Source organism: Rhinopithecus roxellana, chromosome 5, assembly GCF_007565055.1.
Source record: "Rhinopithecus roxellana isolate Shanxi Qingling chromosome 5, ASM756505v1, whole genome shotgun sequence".
NCBI classification, from domain to species: domain Eukaryota; kingdom Metazoa; phylum Chordata; class Mammalia; order Primates; family Cercopithecidae; genus Rhinopithecus; species Rhinopithecus roxellana.
Genome location: NC_044553.1, coordinates 41,808,074 through 41,829,191, shown reverse-complemented (window position 1 = coordinate 41,829,191; position 21,118 = coordinate 41,808,074). Strand labels below are relative to the sequence as shown.

General features: G+C 37.0%; 1 protein-coding gene across 2 annotated transcripts in view; it reads right to left on the bottom strand.

Moving 5' to 3' along the window:
- Positions 1-2,727: 2,727 nt before the first annotated feature.
- Positions 2,728-21,118, bottom strand: part of UNC13C (unc-13 homolog C) — a 701,690-nt gene continuing 683,299 nt past the window's right edge. For both annotated transcript variants that reach the window (XM_030930702.1, XM_010352869.2), the window contains exons 30-32: positions 8,673-8,765; positions 7,170-7,329; positions 2,728-4,517 (exon numbers count right to left, since the gene is read on the bottom strand). In XM_030930702.1, coding sequence (XP_030786562.1) covers positions 4,232-4,517; positions 7,170-7,329; positions 8,673-8,765 — 539 coding nt within the window. In that variant the 3' untranslated portion in view covers positions 2,728-4,231. The remainder of the gene's footprint in view (positions 4,518-7,169; positions 7,330-8,672; positions 8,766-21,118) is intronic.

The following is a 21,118-nucleotide window of genomic DNA, read 5'->3' as shown; positions in this document are numbered from 1 at the left end:
TTAGTATATGCAAATTAAAAAATATATATATTTTTGAGACAGGGTCTCATTCTGTTACCCAGGCTGGAGTGCAGTGATGCATCTTGGTTCACTGCAACCTCTGTTTCCCAGGCTCAAGTGATTCTCCTGCCTCAGCCTCTCAAGTAGCTGGGACTACAGGCACCCGCCACCATGGCCGACTCACGTTTGTATTTTTTTGTAGAGATGGGGTTTCCCACATTGACTAGGCTGGTCTCGAACTTCTAAGCTCAAAGCAACCTGCCTGCCTTGGCCTCTCAATGTGCTGGGATTACAGGTGTGAGCCACTGTGCCCAGCCAAACTATGTTTTAAAATAGACAACTAAGCATTACTTTATGTTCATCGACTTGTATATACTTTTTAATAAATATGCTTATTGATGCCGAGAAGTCATTCATTATAAGAAGAAATACGTACTATTAAGGGAGAAAAAAACACCAATTAAACCATAATATTCCCAAGAATTATACATGTATCCTGATTTCAGTTGTCATGATGTGAAAAAACATGAGCACTCTTAAATATATATTATTTAACATTAACAAATTGGAATTGATTCTTGATCATATCACATGTCCTAGTTTTTTATTCTAAAAATCACACTCCAGAAGCCTGAACCAGAGAGATAAGTGATCAGTGGAGGCCTGGGGAGTCAAGAGCAAAGGGGCAGCTATTTCAAACAGAGGACTTGAGTATAAACACAGGTAATATCAGGGGAAGGCAGTGTCTTGCCTGTGTGCCCAAGAATTATTTGAAGTAGATGGAATTAGACATTTATTCAAGGATATTCCCTGAGTCAGGTATAAGTATAATCATTTATTCTTTGAGTATAAATATTAAAGCTGCTATATTAGTCTATAAAGGGGCTAGCTAGTATAGTTGTATCTTTATGTAGGTAAATTAAAAGGAGAAAATCTTGTTTCAAGCATTGTTTTTAAAAAAGACCTAATAAAAGACATTAAGCTAGAATTGTCATTTATAAATGTGCCTCATTTAAGGTAAATTCAAGATATAAATTATCCTACAAGTAGATAAATTAGAGCAGGTTGTAATGGGGACATCTGATTACTTATCTTAATGCATTCAAATTCCTTGGAATAGCAAATACTCCACTCTGGGTTTAAATACTTTGTGTTTGCTAAATTTGATTTACATGTGTATCTTTAAAGACCTGTAATGTGAGGTTTATCCATAGACGAGTAACGGAGCTTTGCCTTTGTGTGTTTTATCTAGAATAAGATGAATAAATTGCTACCCACATTTGAGTGCAGCACTCAATTGACAGAGATCAGTGGGAACCTTAGGGTGACTACTAATTTGGATAAGTAAATATAACAGGCTTTGTTCTGAAGACAACAGGAATATTTGTGCTTTGAGAGGAAAACAGAGTCTACAGAATTTATAATCATTTCAAAATTAGTACCTGTACTTTATGATAGTAATAAATAGACTTAATTCACCCTGCCACTATTAGCCTTTGATATATATTGTATACATTGTGAAGGACAGAATAATTGGATGCCATTAAACATGTCAGGGAAAAAATACCTTGCTCAATTTAAAGTGATCAATGCAAATCCTAACTGCCTTTTACTCAAATGTATCATGCATTATGACATTAACGTGCTCCTAAAGAGCTTAAGTCAATGGTCTGTAAAATATTTATTACATAAATCTAGAATGAATTTTTCAAGTAATTGATGGAAACTTTTACAATGTAAGATTTTAACCATGTTGCGTGTTGAATTTTGTTCATGGGGCTAAACAGTATTTAGTAATATATAGGTAGATACGTTAGTTCTTCCTTATTTTCCTCATCATTACAATATATACTGGTTTGCATGAACGCAATACCTGTGGAATGATTTTTAACGTTGGAGCTGTTTTTTTAACTTTTGTTTTAGATTCAGGGGTTCATGTCCAGGTTTATTATTTAGGTAAATTGTATGTCATGGGGGTTTTGGCGTACAGATTATTTTGTCACCCAGATAGTAAGCTTAGTACGTGACAGATACTTTTTCTTATCTTTTCCCTCCTCCCACCCTCAAGTAGGCCACAGTGTCTGTTGTGGCCCCCTTAGTGTCCTTGTGTCCTCATCGTTCAGTTTCCACTTGTAAGCGATTAGTGTTTGGTTTTCTATTCCTGTGTTAGTTTGCTTCAGATAATGGCCTCCAGTTCCATCCATGTCGTCACTGTGAAGGACATGATCTTATTCTTTTTATGGCTGCATAGTATTCCACAGTGTACAGGTACCACATTTTCTTTATCTGATGTACTGTTGATGGTCTTTAGGTTGGTTCCATGTGTTTGCTATTGTGAATAGTGCTGCAGTGGACATATACGTGCATATGTGTTTATGGTAGAATGCTTGATATTCCTTTGGCCATGTACTCAGTATTGGGATTGCTTAGTCGAACAGTAATTCTGTTTCTAGTTCTTTGAGGAATCACCACACTGCTTTCCATAATAGTTGAACTAATTTACACTGCCACCAGCAGTGTATAAACATTTTTCTTCACAACCTTGCCAGCGTCTGTTATTGTCTGACTTTAGCCATTCTGACATCTAAACTTTTAATGAGATGTTAGAACCAGATAAGAAGAAGACTATTACATGTGGTCAAAAGAGCCTGGAGGTTTTATTCCTAACTAACTAATGAGATGATGTTGCATAAATGAAATAAAAAGGCAGAAGATACAATACAGTGCTGCATGTGCTCAATATATATCCATTTATTAAAGCATATGCCAGAGGATCGCATCACACTATGCATTTAGAGAAGTCATTAACAAAGCAATGGCCTAACAGTTTAACATGAATTAGCCAACCTCACTGGTCTGTGATTCCACACTCAGTAGCAGAATGGTTCTGACAGTCATGATACTAAGCACTTCTGTACTTAACATATTAGATCAGCCTGTTCACAAAGTACAGTCATTATAACAGGCTCTTGCTTCTGTAAGTAGTCCACTAACAGTTATGACCGTAAGTTATAATTACAAAGTACCGTTTTACAGCCATATATTTTGGCATAGACTCTAAGAAGTCAAATCATAAAAATACAGAAAATGCAAATATTCATAAACTTTTATATTCAGAAACCCACTTAGCTATATTTAGGTACCAAGCTGTATTACATTGTTCTCCTACTGCATTTGATGCATTTGGGGCTTATAAATACAAATTACAAAATTGTAAGCAATTTCTTCTGACTTAATTTTACTGTTTTTTCACTAAATGGATGAAAGCATGACTTTTGGCATCAGTACAATATATAATAATATTGCATTCAATACTAATCATTGAATATTTTTAAAAAGAAAGCATTGAACTAATTATAGAGTCATAACTGTCAGATGGAAGATATTAACAAGATAGTTACTTACAGGTATTTTTCAATGAACCTTCCATCCCATTTCTAAACCATTAACCCAATGACTTTTTAAAGAATGAAATAAATATGGTAAAGCCAAGACATAACAGTATATGACAAATGCATGAACTTACCATTTTTACAAATGTGATGTGACCTTGGCAGTTTTAAAGAACAAAGTTTTTTGTCAATATATATCAAACATTGTTAACAAACTCTAGCATTGCTTTGTGTAAGTCTGCTTTAACAGCATTTCTTCACAGTGATATTTCAGAAAGGTTGGAAACCGGTCGGCAGAAAATATTTCCCACCTTTTCTATTTTAATTTGTATGCAAAAATCACAATATATCTGCAACTATAAAATTACAAATGCTTTCTAGAAGTGACTGACTGCATTTCTAGTTATGGTAGAAAAGGGTATTTGTAAGACATCTATAATGAGGTAAGTAAATAAAATGGAAATTGAGTAATAAATGTTTTCTCATCTATGGGCAATATAAACTAATTTAACAAAGACAACTGATGGGCAAACCCAAAAGACTAGTTTTTAAAATTATGTTCAGTGAATGTGAAATAGGTAAAGAAACAAAATAAACATGTTAAAAGGTGTTCTTGATATTTCACTTTACATCATAATTTTGGCACTTCATTGGAATACTTATTTCCCAAAGACCAGAATTGGTATAAAAGTTCAGCAGGTTTTTTTACATACCTTGTAGACATCATCCATGAGTACTGGCAAACAATGAAATGTAGTGAAATAAACATTCCCATGTATAGGCGCATGCATGCAGTAGTCAAACAATTATAGTTATGAATTTAGCTTGCAGTGTTTGTTTCAAGCACTCTCTTCAGTAGATCTTGTCTCCGATTTAAGTCTTACAAATTCTTTAGCCACATCATCACTGGTCCTCTGAGAGAGTATTCTAAGGATAGTCAAACCAGTTTCATCCATAGAGACATTTTTCAGAAGAGGATACCATGCCCCATAGCTTCCCTTTTCTGCTATGTTCTGTAGCTGAATGACTGTCATTCCAATAATTCGATCTTCTCTGGCAAAGCAGTAATCCTTAACTGAGAGATGAAGTTCATAAGCCCCTGGTCGATTTTCCTTTCCCAGAATGCTGTGTGGATTAAACATACCAATTTTGAGCAAAAATTTTACTTCCACTAGGCATCAATATGGTTCTCAAATACTGCTGAAAATTGTATACAATTGGATCTGATTATTACATTGGCAAATAGAATATCAGTGTATTGTAACCCTTTAAATTTGACTTAGAAGGCTAATTTTAAAATTACCTTTTCCCTAGACAAAAAATGGGAATTAATCAGTAGAGACAGGGTCTCCTGATTGCGGGTACAGTGGAGTTGGACAGGAGTCATGGGGGCTAGGCCAGGGTAATGGGTACCTCTTGGTAGAATTTCTATGCCATGTCAATATCAGTTACTACTATCACTTTACCTCCAAAGCCTGAATAAGCTATTACATCTAGGAGTCTTTTCTCAGGGGAATACACTGCACAGCCCATCAAGCACTATTCACAATATGCTAAATTGGATACAAATCTCCAGAGTAAATCAATTCCAGCAGAGCCTGGTGATTCAATGCCAATTCTTTCCTATGGTAACAGACCTGTCAAGTGTGTGGCCTCTCCTCACAGCCACCTAAGACAGCTTGTCAGTCAACATAATAAAGAAGGCCAAGTGGTGATATGGTAGACAGTCTTCTTCCACCCCTTATTTCTGTTCATTCGTTCTCATATTCTTGACTTTCTAATGACTGTACATCTAGCCCTCAGCAGTACCAGCTTCCAAATCCCTTCCTTTTACAGGTGACTTTTTTCTGATGAAACATTTTGCAGAGTCAAACTGTCATTTCCAGGAAACACTGGTAACTAAAGGAGCGTCTGAAAGAAAATGGAGGCCTAGGGGTAAGAGTAGAAGAGCAAAACATGATGGGAACCAGATCTCTTGAATTAAAAATGCTGCCTTTAAGTAGCTCACTGTGTTAAATCTAACAAACTTTAGTTGGGTCCAGGTTTTTGTGTAAGGTGGAGAAGTAGATAGTGAAATATTGTAAGCTGGTTTATTAGCAGGAAATGTGATCTATTAGGATGCTTTTGATAGAGTAGGATACTTCAGTTTTATTTAAGAGGATGAAATATTCAGAGCAGAGTGCTGAAACGACTACAGGAAATCATGAACAAAAAACCTGTAAGGGGCTGTTTTGGCGTGTAAATCCTTAGGGCTTTGTCCTAGGCCTTGTAACTTCTCTATGTATCCATTCCTAGGTTAGAGTATTTCTTGAATTAAATGACATCCCTTGAGAGTCTGACAGCCATCTCCAAATTAATAGATTTAAAACATTTTTATCATCTTCCATCTTGGTAAATTACTATCTTCCCAACTACTTATGGCAAAAATTAGGGGTCATCCTTGATTTTATTCAGTGCCAGGTGTCTCCCACTTGCTCCCCGTGGATCCACCCTACTTTTTGCTGTTTGCAATAGGAAAACTCATCTGTTGGGACTGCCTCAGTAGGGTTTATTCTTGCTTCCAGTAGATTTTGGCCAAAAGGGAACCCCATGAAGAGGCTGGCAGTGAGGAGAGTGAAGTCAGAGTCTTTATTTCCCTGGCTCTTTGCCTGTGAGGCTGCCTCCAGTAGGCTGTTGCCCTCCATGGAATGTCACTGCTGCTTTCAAGGCAGCTAAGGGCTGAGTATACATCAAGTTTTCACTTTCCTAATTTTAGTAATGACTCTTTCTCTACTCTTTTCAGGTATAAGCATGGTAATGGCCTGGTTACTATTAGCCCCAGGTCCCACTATTACTTAAATTTCCCTACACTTAACCACTTTGTGAATTCCTTTGTAAGTAAGCTCATTTTGATTTACTCTAAGGTGAGCGTTCTTGGAATTTCTCTTTCATGTTCTATCTCTAGCCTATGGCAAGAATCTACTTTCCACACATGATAGAGAATCTTCCCCATCTATTTCTCTACTACGATCCGGTTAGTCACTCATAGCTATTGCCTGGACTATTGCAATAGCCTTCTAACTGATCTTTACATATTTGGTCTTACCACCATATAATTATTTCTGTACACAAGAAACAAAGATGTAAATCACATTGTTCATCTCTTCATTTGAAAACCCTTCAGTGGACCACCTATTGAATTTAGAATTGCATATCCCTCTGTGACACGGAATCTGTACCTTGACCTCTTCTCCAAAGTAACTGGATCTCACTCCTTTATCTATGGTGTGCTGCTTGTTAAATATCCCAGACTTGTTCTTGCCTTAGAGTCCTTCTACTGGCTATTTCACTTGGTCTGAAATGTTCTGCTCTTCCATGCCTGGTTGACTTTTTATTTGTACAGGTTTCAGTTTAAAAGTCACATGCTCAGAGAGGCTTCCCTGACCTCCCAGGCAAAGCAGCTAGTCATAGCACTTATCGCATACTTCTGCATATAGTATTTAATGCCGTATGACAAATATTTTGTGACTGTATCATACATTCCTCATCTGTAGAAAGTAACTTACGTGAGTGTACTGCAAAAGATTTATTCAGACACCTACTATGATATATACACCTAATGACTATAACATTGGGTGATACATGGTAGGCACTGAACAGATACTGAATGAATCGAAGGGAACTAAAAACAGAGCCTTCTTCATTTTCCTTAGCCCTTCCCACTCCGAATCCCTCAGTAAAGTCAGCTGTACAATAACTATTGCCTAGAGGAATAAGTAAGGTGGGTTTGTGACTTACAACTGAAATGTTTCATTGTACTTTGGTGACCACGTGTTGCTTTTTGTTTTTGTGCCTTGTTTTCTCTTCTTGTCTCCAAGGTTCGGTCCCAGTATACAAACTTCCACAAAGGGGCGGAACATTGCTGTGGTCTGCCAGTTGAGGTCATTAATGGCAATCACTAAAAAAGGAAAGGAAGTATCACATTTTAGCAAACAAATGTGTGGAAATTTAGAGTGCATTTTTAAAAGGGATTTATGAAGTCAAAAGTTAATAATAGTGCCCTAACCCCAATGACAAGACACTGTACTCCAATAAAACACAATTTTCTTTCTGGAATGCACACTTGATGGAGCTTTTCAGCTTCAAGCTGTGTGGCTTTGGTGAAAAGTTAGCTGTAATTAAAATGACATCTGTTACTAATGAAAAGTTACTGCTCTCCTCCTCTTGTAAAAACATGGTGTTGTTCACATTGAAAATTAAGATATGCTCATCAGGAAAAATTTACCAGTCAATGACAATATTTTGCATTGTATGCTTTCAATATTTAGTTACTTTATATACAAAATGATATTATAGTTTTATTTTTTAAGTCTATCGTGGCTAATTTTCTAATTCATTACATATTTTTTCAATTGCTACTAATATTTTGCTCTGTGGCTATTTCATCCTATATTAAGCCAGTCACTTGTTAGATATTATAACTGTTTTTAAATTTCACTTATCATAAAAAATTACTAAATGAACATTCTCATGTGTAAATCCCTTTGCTAATCCTCAAGCAAAGTCTTATAATTAAAATCACTACTGCAAAAGATTTGTTAACCTTTCACATGTTGGCAATATATTTTTCAAAAATATTTAAGGAAATTGACAGTATATAGTACTGTACATACTCTTTTGTAAAATATAGCTATTTTATTTTCATGATGTAAAGATACAATATGTAATGTAATTCTGAAATATATTGGGCAACCCTGGTTTTGCTCAAAGTGAGTATTGAAGTGACTAATATAAAAATAGAACGAGTGTATTGTGAACACAATGTTAATCCTTTAATTTCATCTTTGAAATTACCCCTGCATTCAGGCTGCTTTTACAATATAAAACTAACAAATCGAGCCACTCATTATAAAAAACTCTAAGCCAGTTGTTGGAAATCAATCATAGAAAAAGAAGTGGGTTTTGTGAATAGTTAAGAACATACTGACTTAATATTTAAAGTACAAGTTTTCAATGAATATCATGGCACCAACCACAAAATAAATATCCGATAAAGTTAGTTTGGATGTTTAGTCAGTGTATTTATGTGTTTTGAATAATGCATGCTAAACATCAGTGCCACTGATATTTGTCTATTTTAAATCAAAAGTTTGGGTTTCATTAGGACATTTTCGAGCATGCCCTAAAATAATTATGCATATTTTTTAAAACTTAAAAATGCGAGAGAAGATGCATTGCTGATATCAGTATTGCTGCAGAACTTTAGAAGGCTGTTTTGATGTATCTAGACCTGAAGCATACCTTTTACAGTGACTTTATGATCGCCTGTTCCTGGGGTGGTTGTGATGTCCACATGAACAGATATCTGACCCACGGCATCTTTGGAGGAAAGACCTGAAAATAAGCAGAGGTTTACTGGCCTGAACTTTCAGACTAGTTAATAATGGACAATTTCATTCTATGCATGAGACAAAAAATTTATTATTGGAAATGAATAGTTCATTCATAGCATAATATTCACTTAGGTTTGATAGTTTGAGGCTTAGATATAATAATTACCCCACTGAACTAAAATCTCATTTGGTCTGCAGAAATCCTAAGACACTCTGTTACTGCTTTGATGGATCAAAGAACTTCGGTTGATTTCCTAGCCGCTTAATGAAGTTATATTCATTGCTTGCACACAAGGATGCACCATTGCTTTTTATTACTTTAAGAACTTTTCTACAATGTGCCATACCGGAGCACTGGGAACAGAAAGATAGCTTTGTTAGGGTACCTACCTTCAGGAAACTCATAGTTGGCCAGGGGAGACCCACATGTAAATAAGTTGTTGTAATATATTTGCAGGGTCTACCAATAGCATTTTAAAAAGTCAACTCTATGCTGGGAAAGATTAGTCAGGGGTTAAACTTACTGTATTGGAAAGGGCCTGTGATTTGGGTTCAGATAAACATGAGTTCAAATCACAGTATGCTGCCACTGCTTCTATGATCCTATTTCTTAAAAAATCACAGTATGCTGCCACTGCTTCTATGATCCTATTTCTTAAATGAGGATAATACCAACCTCTTACTATATTCACATTAACATATCACTTATGAACACATACAACTTTTTCCCCAAACTGAAGCACATGCTCTATTTGTTGCCAGGCCTTTATCTTTTAATATAAAAATTTATCATGCAGGTCATTCCAGTTCAGTGGTAAATATTCAACAACTACATGCTTGGAAAATAAAACATTAATGTTTGACATTTAATCCATTATATGAATATATAATTTAACCATATTTCCATTGTTTTTAATTCCTTATTATAAACTATAATTATTATGCTACAAGTTTATCTACAGTATAGTTTTTAAAAGCATAGTATTTTTGTCAAAGTTACGTGGAATTTTAATTTCTACCCATAGAAATTATAACTTTGGCAATCTCATTTGCAATATATTAGATTAATACAGATCTTATTTCATAAAAATGAAGGCTAATGCTGAAAGCCCAGAACCAAAGATTCTGAAAGACTTTCAGTTTCTATCTTGAGAGAATCATCAGGATTTGGGCCAGAAGCTTTCAAGGGAACCTGCTGAGATGAGCCAGTTCACCACAAGGGCCTCTCTCTTTGGCACAGCCATTTTGATGATAAAAGGACTGGAAGATAGAAAGTGATCGCTTTGGACATAAGAATTTTAGAGCAACCCTTCACACTAACCAAATAGACAATGACCCCTCACCACTAAAGGTCACCACTGAAGTACAAATGGAGTCATCTTTTTTCTTTCCTTCCTCCCCCATGCCAGGGAGACTACCACCAGGAGAAAGAGATCATACCTTTATCTTTTACTCTTTGTACTACTGAAGTCACGATTATAGCCTGCTTTTGGGAGAGAGGTTTCTTTCTTTCTTTTTTTTTTTTGAGACAGGGTCTTGCTCTGTTGCTCAAGCTGGAGTGCAGTGGTGCAATCATAGCGCACTCCAGGCTCGATTTGTAGGGCTCAGGTGATTCTCCCACCTCAGCTTCCCAAGTACCTGGGACGAGAAGTGTGCACCAGCACGCTTGGGCCTCCCAAAGTGCTGGAATTATGGGCGTGAGCTGCCATGCCCAGCCGAGAATAGAGCTTTGAGCCAAAGCTTCAATGTGAGCAAAATGAAACCTTTAGAAATGAGTCATTCTCTAGCAGCGCGAGTAACTAATACAGTATGAACCTGGATTGTGAGATCTGAAAGTGCTGCACCTGGCCATAACATTCTAAGTAAGGCAGCATCAGTTTCGGTTTGGTGTCCTTAGTTATGAAGGAAGACTTAGCTGTTTTAAGACAAGTAACATCTGAAGAAATGTGCCTAAAACCTTTAAGAGAAGGGACGCTAAACATATACGATGTAAGTTTTTCCTTTCTCAAATTGCTTATCTGCCGTCTTCCATTTATACACCCTACCTGTGTGTGTGTTTTCTAATAAGATATTGAGGGTTGTATTGATGTCAGGGGCGGAGGATTTAAAAATCTTTCTTATGTACTCAGCAGCAGTGCCTGAATACTTTTCTGAAATCTCCTGGGTGGAAACATTTACTAGTTTCTCAAAATACATATTTCCTTTTCTAAGACAAAATTTACTCTTCAATTAGATATAAATCTTGAGAACTGGATGTGTAAGGTAGTACAAACCTAAAGTGCAATGCGGAACATAAATTAACATAAATTTTCTGAAAATTGTGGGTTAGAAACAATGGGCTAGAAAGTATTATCATTGCTCTTATTGCTTAGTAGTCATGCTATTTAGAATTTTCACTGTGGAACTATACGATTCTGCTTTCATGGCCCTATTTTTATACCGCTCTCTAGTACTCATGCTATAGCTAGTATTATAGTTAATCATGCAGATTTTTCTCCTTAGTTGTATTCCATAACAGAATGCCTTTATTAATAATCCATACTTCTCATTCATACAACGCTTTGATGTGCATTACATGGACAATTAAATATTTGTTGATTAAATAGTCTGACAGTAGTCGCTTCCACAGTTTAAACAACATTAGTATCCCTCTCACCAGTTCAAATTTCAGTTACCATGGTGTATTAAATATGTGTAATTACATAAAGGACAAATTCACAAGCTAATTATGTAGTCCACTTAATCACTATGTGGATAGCAGACACCTGTCGTGAGTGACCAGTCTCTTCTTTCAAAGTAGGTGATTGGTCACTGTGTACCTGTTCACACACAGACGACAAAGTGTGGCCACTTTGTTTCCCAGTTGTAAACCCATGTGATTATTTTACAAACCTGGATAATCAAAAGATGGAGTTGGCCCAGAAAGATGAAAGCTCAGCAAAGAAGGGAAAGGCGATAATGCTAGAGTGAAACATGCATACAATGCAAATGAGTTAATCTAAGCAATTACTGACCCTTGGAATGTTGACACTACTGCCATTGGAAAGATTCTAGATGAGCATCCAAGCAGATTACTGAAGTTGAGCTTATTGACATAAGTGAGGAGAAAGATACAGATATCCTAGCAAAATTTACATGGAAAAAAGCTCACATTTAGGGAACACTCAGACAGGTGATTACATAAAAAGCTGAAAGGATTACAATGCTGGTGGATTGTCATAGTCCTAGGTTTGGATCCATTTCCAAGGCATAGAAAAGCTGTTCATCCCTTACTATACCATGAGAAGAAAAAGGCACTGTTCAAACTACTGTTAAAAAGACTTTTACAATAAAACACTTTAATTCTCAATGTACCTAAACAAATATTTTTCCTGTATTTTAAATTTCCCTGTACATTTATAATTGACGTAAGAGGTTTTTTGTTTTTTGACAAAATCTTTTTAAAAGTCAGTAGAATTTTAAGTTTTTCCATACGTTATCAGGATTACTTTGCAGTTTATGTCCCATTGTTTTCACATTCCTGTATTACTGTGAAAAGAAATATACATGTACTTCCGTTGATTCATTTAATCCTTTTGATACTGAAACTCTAAAAGCTGCTTAATTCAGTCACGTGTGTTACATTGTGCAATATATTTTATCTCACATTTGGAAGATTTGCTTTACCACATCCTTGAATATGATGTGTACAGTGAAATTTATCAATTGTCTATCCCGGGGTAAAAATGAAATTGAACCAAAGCATTTTGAACACAGGATATCTCAATCGACTAGTTATTTGCCCAAAACAGCAGCCTATATTTCCATTTCCTATGGATTTGAAAATGGAAATAATCTAACATCATACTCTTTATTCAACAAAGTTTTAGTGAGCAATTCAGAAAATTTTAATGAGAGGCTATGCCTGTTATAGTCTTGCTTATTCTAAATCCATAGGGATTAGACTACATCTGAAGTCACCATCTGTGTGTTTACGACGTGCCCTTTGTCACTAACATTATTAGGTCATGAATACTTCAAGAATGAATAGTGCCCTTTTGAGTATACACTGACAGAGGGAAGAAAGCTCAAAGAACTCATTGTCTGCTTTAGTTGAACTTCTCTTCAGAAGAGCAGCTTTTGAGGATTAAAAATTCCTGCTTACTGTTGTTATACCATGGGATTAATAAGCATCTTAATGGAATCTCTCACCCACCGTAATTTTAGTATGCATGAACAGTCTCACACATTTAATAATGACTACTCATAGAATGCTTTTAATTGGTAATGACCTATGAAACATGATATAGAAAACACATCACAGCTTCTCAAATGACCCCTATAGGTTAACCAATTGCTTAAGTTTCTGACAAAGAAATTTGAATCTGGCCCCACAAAACAAGGAGGTAGATTATTTATGAAGGTCAACCACTCTGGCAGTATCACAATTAAATATCAGGCTCATCTGCCCCATAGCTCCTCCATCGTCAGGTCCAGGACTCTGGATTGGAATGACTTCCCTCCACATTCAGTTCGCTAAGTCGTTAGGCATCATCCAAGATGGTAGATCATGAATAAATGGACAATGACTTAAGCTCTTTTTCCTCTCTCATCCCTTCCAGTGCTGTCTTCCCTGGTCTTTGCTCATTATTTTCATGTTATTTAATAAATATTTGGAGGAATTCATGGCAGTGATAACAATAATGGCTACAATTTTTTATTACCTATGAATGCCAGGCATTGTGTCAAGTGCTTTAGGTGTAAGATCCTGAAAGGTATTGTATACGTTTCACAGATGCTAATACTGGGATTCAGATGTTAGTTACCTGTTAAAGTCAATAAACAGCAAAGCTGAGATTTGACTTCAGATCTCTGACTTATAAAGTATTGTATATACTGTGCTTTGATGCTCATTGAACAGCTTCCCCCCATATCCCTCCCTCCCTCTGGCCCCTCCACTTTTTTTTTTCTTTTTAACATCAAAGAGGAAAAAGCAAACTTTGGCCTGGTTTAGTTTTAATAGCATTTAAAACATTGCTACACTAAAAGACAGGACATGGAACAAAAGATTTAAAAAATGACTTATATAGCACCTAGATATCTTAGGATTTTCTACCATTTATTTTGCATTTTCACTTATTATATACTAAACTCTACAGTCACATGTCACTTAATGATGGCTATAAATTCTGAAAAACATGTTAGGTGATTTCTTCATCGTGCGAACATCATCGAATGTGCTTATACAAACCTAGGTGGTATAGCCTATGACACTTCTAAATGGTAGGGTACAGCTTATTGTTCCTAGGCTACAAACCTTTACAGTATGTTCCTGTACTGAATAGTGTAGGCAGTTGTAATACCTGTATTTGTGTATCTAAACATAGCTAGACATAGAAAAGGTACAGCATAAAACAAACATAAAAACAAGACACCTAAATTGAGCTCTTACCATGAATGGGGCTCGTGGCACTGGAAGTTGTCCTGGGTGAGTCAATGCGTGAGTGATGAGTGAGTATCAAGGCCTAAGACATTATTGTACACCCTGCAGACTCTCTAGACACTTAGGCTACATTATAAAAGATTTTCTTCAATAATAAACTAACCTTTCTGTAACCTTTTACTTTGTAAATTCATTTTTTAACCTTTTGACTCTTGTAGTAACACTTAGCTTAAAACACAAACACATAGCTCAAGCTGTATAAAAACATCATCTTTCTTTAAAATAGAAAAAATATTACAGAATAAGGTTATCAAGATTTTTTTACTTAAAAGTTTTTTTGTTGTTGTTGTTAAACTGTTAGCCCAGGCCTACACGGGGTCAGAATCCTCAACATCATTTTTCAGATTTTTAACTTGAGTCTTTTCTAACTGTACATAATTATATTGCTATACTCTTTATGACTGGAAGTACAGCAGGCTTATTTACACCATCATTACCACAAACATGTGTTGTGCTATGATGTTATTATAATCTTATGGGACCACTGTTGAAATGCAGTGCATCACTGACTGTAACACTGGTAGATATCACAAACTCCACAGCAATTATGTAAAGAGATACTTAAATTAACTTTGTTTCCTAGGATTTTCTGGACTTTAAACTTACTGCTGATTCAAACAGTTTATATTTGCTACTTTACTTTATGTTAAGTGAGTCTCCATGGCTACAGTTGGTTGAAGTGTGTTGCTGAGAAACTGATGAGAGGTTAGTAAGAAATCCTTGAGGTAAGTCACCATGTTGGTAATTATCTTTTAGAATTGCTTTGGGACATTTAGGTGTCCTAACTTTAAATATTTTAGGATCGAAACATATTAAGATTGAAGAGTTTTAGGGCTAGAGGGAGGCCTGGAAATCATTTGGTCCAGTCTCTTTGTTTTAGACATAAAGAAGTTGAGGCTTAGTATTTTGAACGCTTTCCAACAAAGGGGGCAATATTAGTGGTAGGTCTTATTTTTCAGTTCTGGATTCTTGCCCCTGACAAACTAGCTTGTCTTTTGGAATCCACAAAATAGGATAGATTGTCAAACAAGAGAAGAACTTGGGAAGTAGGTAGCATGTGGATTTGGCCAATCACTGTTACTTGTTCCCACCTGGAAAGTCACAGCAGTTGGGGGAAAATAAACAAAACAACTCTCAACCCCAACAGTCAACCCCAACTGAAACCTGATAACTGTTTCAGATATATAGTCATTATATCTATGTAACTTGACCTGTCAGCATCTCTCAAATCTATTCATGCACAACAATTACTAGCAAACATGACTATCGAGCAGAGAGAGGTAGAGATATAAAAAGGTTCTCTCCATATGGCAGTGTGTATTCCCACCAGGCATTACAGGCAGGACGAGACTAGGGAACAATGCATCTTGAAAGAAGAGAGCTTCAGGATGTCTTCTTCCTGATAATCACTAAAGTAAATAAATGTAGTAATGGAAGCCGAGTTAGTTCAGATGAATGAAGTCAGTCAAGGGACTATGCATCCCCACAGCCCTGGCTTCAGACACTGCATCTATCAGTAACCAAAGGAAGTTAAGACAGACCCTCTTTTTGATAGCACAATAGGGTGACTATAGTCAATAACAACTTAACTGTACATTTTAAAATAAAGAGGATAATTGGATTGTTTGTCAGTAAAGGGATAAATGCCTGAGGAGATGGATATCCCCTTCCCCAGGATGTGCTTATTTCACATTGCATGCCTGTATCAAAACATGTCATGTGCCCACAAAAAATTTAAAATCTAGTTCACACACACATTGAAAAATCTATGTCTAAATAGATCTTCTCATTTGAGAATGAGTGAACATATAAAACCCCATAAAGAGCATCTGAAACAAACATTCTATAGAACAAGAAAAAGATACTATCTTCAGAACTCAGAGGAGAAAGCTTCTCTCCGAAAACAGCATTCCTAAATAAATCATTATTTTAAAACAACAGCCATTAAAAGTACAACCAAATTTCTTGAGGTAAAAGTTTTAAATTTTTAGAAGAATTCCATTTCAGAAAAATTAGAAAAGTATAAAATACACCAGCATATATCTGGATGCAATGTTTATAGATAAAGGGCAAAATGTCATGTATATAATATCCAAGAAGAAAAGGAGGAGGATTCTGGCAGCCCTGTATTTTTCCTCCTAAAATTCAGGAAAAAATGACACAATACCTAGTTATGAGGGATAATTTTAATCCATGAGCACAGAATTTTAATCCAGCCAGTTTTACCTCATGTGTAAATAAAACAAAAAGTCATTTTCAAAAGTTCAAAAGCCTAGAAAAATTAATATGTAATTCAGCCAATAGAGCCTAAGACCAGAGCTTTTGGGTTGTAGTGAGTGTGGGTATTGATCTATACCTGACTACTACACAAAAGTGTTCTTTCTTGTAATGTAACAGCTACAGAGGGAAGTTACTATATTTTCAGGGAAATTAGGGATTCAAAGAGATTCAAATTCTTTGAATAGATGCTTATAGAGTCTAAAATTTGCTTTGTGCCAGCTCAAAAGTCTTGGATGTTTGGGGATGTGGGTATTAGCAATGGCACAAGTTCTCTGCAATATGGTGTTAAAACAGAATAAGACACTAGGAATAATGAGAGAAAAATATTAATCCTAGCAAGAAAGCTTTTCAATTATAGCCAAAGTCTAAAAAAATAGGTCCACCACTGACCTGAGGTATTGACACTATGTAAAGTTTCATAAAAGGAAAGAGAAGAACATGAACATTATGGTATCTGATTGAGTTAAAAAGGAGAGCAGTATGACAGTCAACAACCTCTCTCCACCAAGTCCCTCTGGGGAACTACTTGTGCTATTAAAGTAGCTGGGAGCTATTGATTTTGTAGTGAGTAAATCTTCTAATTGTTTTCATATAGATCTATTTATGCTTTCTATGTAGATAATTATGTTGTCTGCTTCCAAATTTTTTTAAAAGTCTCTTGTTCTAGAGATCTGCGTCAAGATGGCCAAATAGGAACAGCTCCAGTTCCCAGCGTGAGCAGCACAGAAGACAGGTGATTTCTGCATTTCCAGCTGAGGTGCTAGGTTCATCTCACTGGGGCATGTCGGACAGTGGGTGCAGCCCAACAAGCGAGAGCCAAAGCAGGGCGAGGCACAACACCTGGAAAATCGGGTCACTCCCACCCTAATAATGTGCTTTTTCAAAGGTCTTAGCAAGCAGCCCACCAGGAGATTATATCCCACGCCTGGCTCAGAGGGTCCCACGCCCACAGAGCCTCCCTCATTGCTAGCACAGCAGTCTGAGATCTAACAGCAGGGCAGCAGAAAGACTGAGGGAGGGGCACCTGCCATTGCTGAGGCTTAAGTAGGTACACAAAGCAGCCAGGAAAGCTCAAACTGGGTGAAGCCCACCACAGCTGAAGGCGGCCTGCCTGCCTCTGTAGACTCCACCTCTGGGACAGGGCATAGCAAAACAAAAGGCAGCAGGAACCTCTGTAGATTTAAATGTCCCTGACAGCTTTGAAGAGAGTAGTGGTTTTCCCAGCACAGAGTTTGAGATCTGAAAACAGACTGTCCGCTCAAGTGGATCCCTGACTCCCAAGTAGCCTAACTGGGAGACAACCCCCACTATGGGCAGACTGACACCTCACACAGCTGGGTACCCCTCTGACAAGCTTCCAGAGGAACGATCAGACAACAACATTTGCTGTTCAGCAATATTCACTCTTCTGCAGCCTCTGCTGCTGATACCCAGGCAAACAGGATCTGGAGTGGACCTCGAGTAAACTCCAGCAGACCTGCAGCTGAGGGTCCTGACTGTTAGAAGGAAAACTAACTAACAGAAAGGACACCCACACCAAAACCCCATCTGTACGTCACCATCATCAAAGACCAAAGGTAGATAAAACCACAAAGATGGGGAAAAAGCCACGCAGAAAAGCTGGAAATTCAAAAAATCAGAGAGCATCTCCCCCTCCAAAGGAACAGAGCTCATCACCAGCAAGGGAACAAAGCTGGATGGAGAATGACTTTGACAAGTTGAGAGAAGAAGGCTTCAGTTGATCCAACTTTTCTGAGCTAAAGGAGGAAATACAAACCCAGTGCAAAGAAACTAAAAACCTTGAAAAAAGATTTGACGAATGGCTAACTAGAATAACCAAAGCAGAGAAGTCCTTAAATGACCTGACAGAGATGAAAACCATGGCATGAGAGTTACGTGACAAATGCACAAGCTTCAGTAACTGAAGATCAAATGAATGAAATGAACTGAAGTTTAGAGAAAAAGGAGTAAAAAGAAATGAACAAAGCATCCAAGAAATATGGGACTATGTGAAAAGACAAAATCTACGTCTGATTGGTGTATCTGAAAGTAACAGGGAGAATGGCACCAAGTTGGAAAACAGTCTGCAGGATATTATCCAGGAGAACGTCCCCAACCTAGAAAGGCAGGTCAACATTCAAATTCAGGAAATACAGAGAATGCCACAAAGATACTCCTTGAGAATAGTAATTCCAAGACCACCAAGTCAGATTCACCAAGGTTGAAATGAAGGAAAAAATATTAAGGGCAGCCAGAGAGAAAGGTCAGGTTACCCACAAAGGGAAGCCCATCAGACTAACAGCAGATCTCTTGGCAGAAACCCTACAAGCCAGAAAAGAGTGGGGGCCAATATTCAACATTCTTAAAGAATTTTCAACCCAGAATTTCATATCCAGCCAAGCTAAGTTTCATAAGTGAAGGAGAAATAAAATCCTTTACGGACAAGCAAGTGCTTAGAGATTTTGTCACCACCAAACCTGCCCTGTAAGAGCTCCTGAAGGAAGCACTAAACATGGAAAAGAACAACTAGTACCAGCCACTGCAAAAACATGCCAAAATGTAAAGACCATCGATGCTAGGAAGAAACTGCATCAACTAATGAGCAAAATAACCAGCTATCATCATAATGACAGGATCAAGTTCACATAACAATATTAACCTTAAATGTAAATGGGATAAATGCTCTAATTAAAAGACACAGACTGGCAAATTGGAAAAAGAGTCAAGACCCATCCGTGTGCTATATTCAGGGGACCCATGTCATTTGCAGAGACACGCAGGCTCAAAATAAAGGGATGGAGGAAGATCTACCAAGCAAATGGAAAACAAAAAAGGCAGGGGTTGCAATCCTAGTCTCTGATAAAAGAGACTTTAAACCAACACAGATCAAAAGAGACAAGGCCATTACATAATGGTAAAGGGATCAATTCAACAGGAAGAGCTAACTATCCTAACAATATATGCACCCAATACAGGAACACCCAGAATGATAAAGCAAGTCCTTAGAGACTTACAAAGAGACTTAGGCTCCCATACAATAATAATGGGAGATTTTAACACACCACTGTCAACCCTAGACAGATCAACGAGACAGAAAGTTAATAAGGATATCCAGGAATTGAACTCATCTCTGCACCAAGCAGACCTAATAGACATCTATAGAACTCTCCACCGCAAATCAACAGAATATACATTCTTCTCAGCACCACATCACACTTATTCCAAAAATTGACCACATAGTTGGAAGTAAAGCACTCCTCATTCAATATAAAAGAACAGAAATTATAACAAACTGTCTCTCAGACCACAGTGCAATCAAACTAGAACTCAGGATTGAGACACTCATTCAAAACCACTCAACTACATGAAAACTGAACAACCTGCTCCTGAATGACTACTGGGTACATAAAGAAATGAAGGCAGAAATAAAGATGTTCTTTGAAACCAGTGAGAACAAAGATACAACATACCAGAATCTCTGGGACACATTTAAAGCAGTGTGTAGAGGGAAATTTATAGCACTAAATGCCCACAAGAGAAAGCAGGAAAGATCTAAAATTGACACCCTAACATCACAATTAAAAGAACTAGAGAAGCAAGAGCAAACACATTCAAAAGCTAGCAGAAGGCAAGAAATAACTAAGATCAGAGCAGAACTGAAGGAGATAGAGACACAAAAAACCCTCCAAAAAATCAGTGAATCCAGGAGCTGGTTTTTATGAACAGATCAACAAAATTGATAGACCACTAGCAAGAATAATACAGAAAAATCAAATAGATGCAATAAGAAATGATAAAGAGGATATCACCACCGACCCCACAGAAATACAAACTACCATCAGAGAATACTATAAACACCTCTACGTGAATAAAAGAGAAAACCCAGAAGAAATGGATAAATTCCTGGACACATACCCTCTCCCAAGACTAAACCAGGAAGAAGTTGAATCCCTGAATAGACCAATAACAGGCCCTGAAATTGAGGCAATAATAGCCTACCAACCAAAAAAAGTCCAGGACCAGATGGATTCATGGCTGAATTCTACCACAGGTACAAGGAGGAGCTGGTACCATTCCTTCTGAAACTATTCCAATCAATAGAAAAAGAGGGAATCCTCCCTAACTCATTTTATGAGGCCAACATCATCCTGATACCAAAGCCTGGCAGAGACACAACAAAAAAAGAGAATTTTAGACCAATATCCCTGATGAACATTGATGTAAAAATCCTCAATAAAATACTGGCAAACCGAATCCAGCAGCACATCAAAAAGCTTATCCACATGATCAAGTGGGTTTCATCCCTGGGATGCAAGGCTGGTTCAACATACGCAAATGAATAAACATAATCCAGCATATAAACAGAACCAAAGATAAAAACCACATGATTATCTCAATAGATGCAGAAAAGGACTGACAAAATTCAACAGCCCTTCATGCTAAAAACCCTCAATAAATTTGGTATTGATGGAACGTATCTCAAAATAATAAGAGCTATTTATGACAAACCCACAGCCATTATCATACTGAATAGGCAAAAACTGGAAGCATTCCCTTTGAAAACTGGCATAAGACAGGGATGCCCTCTCTCA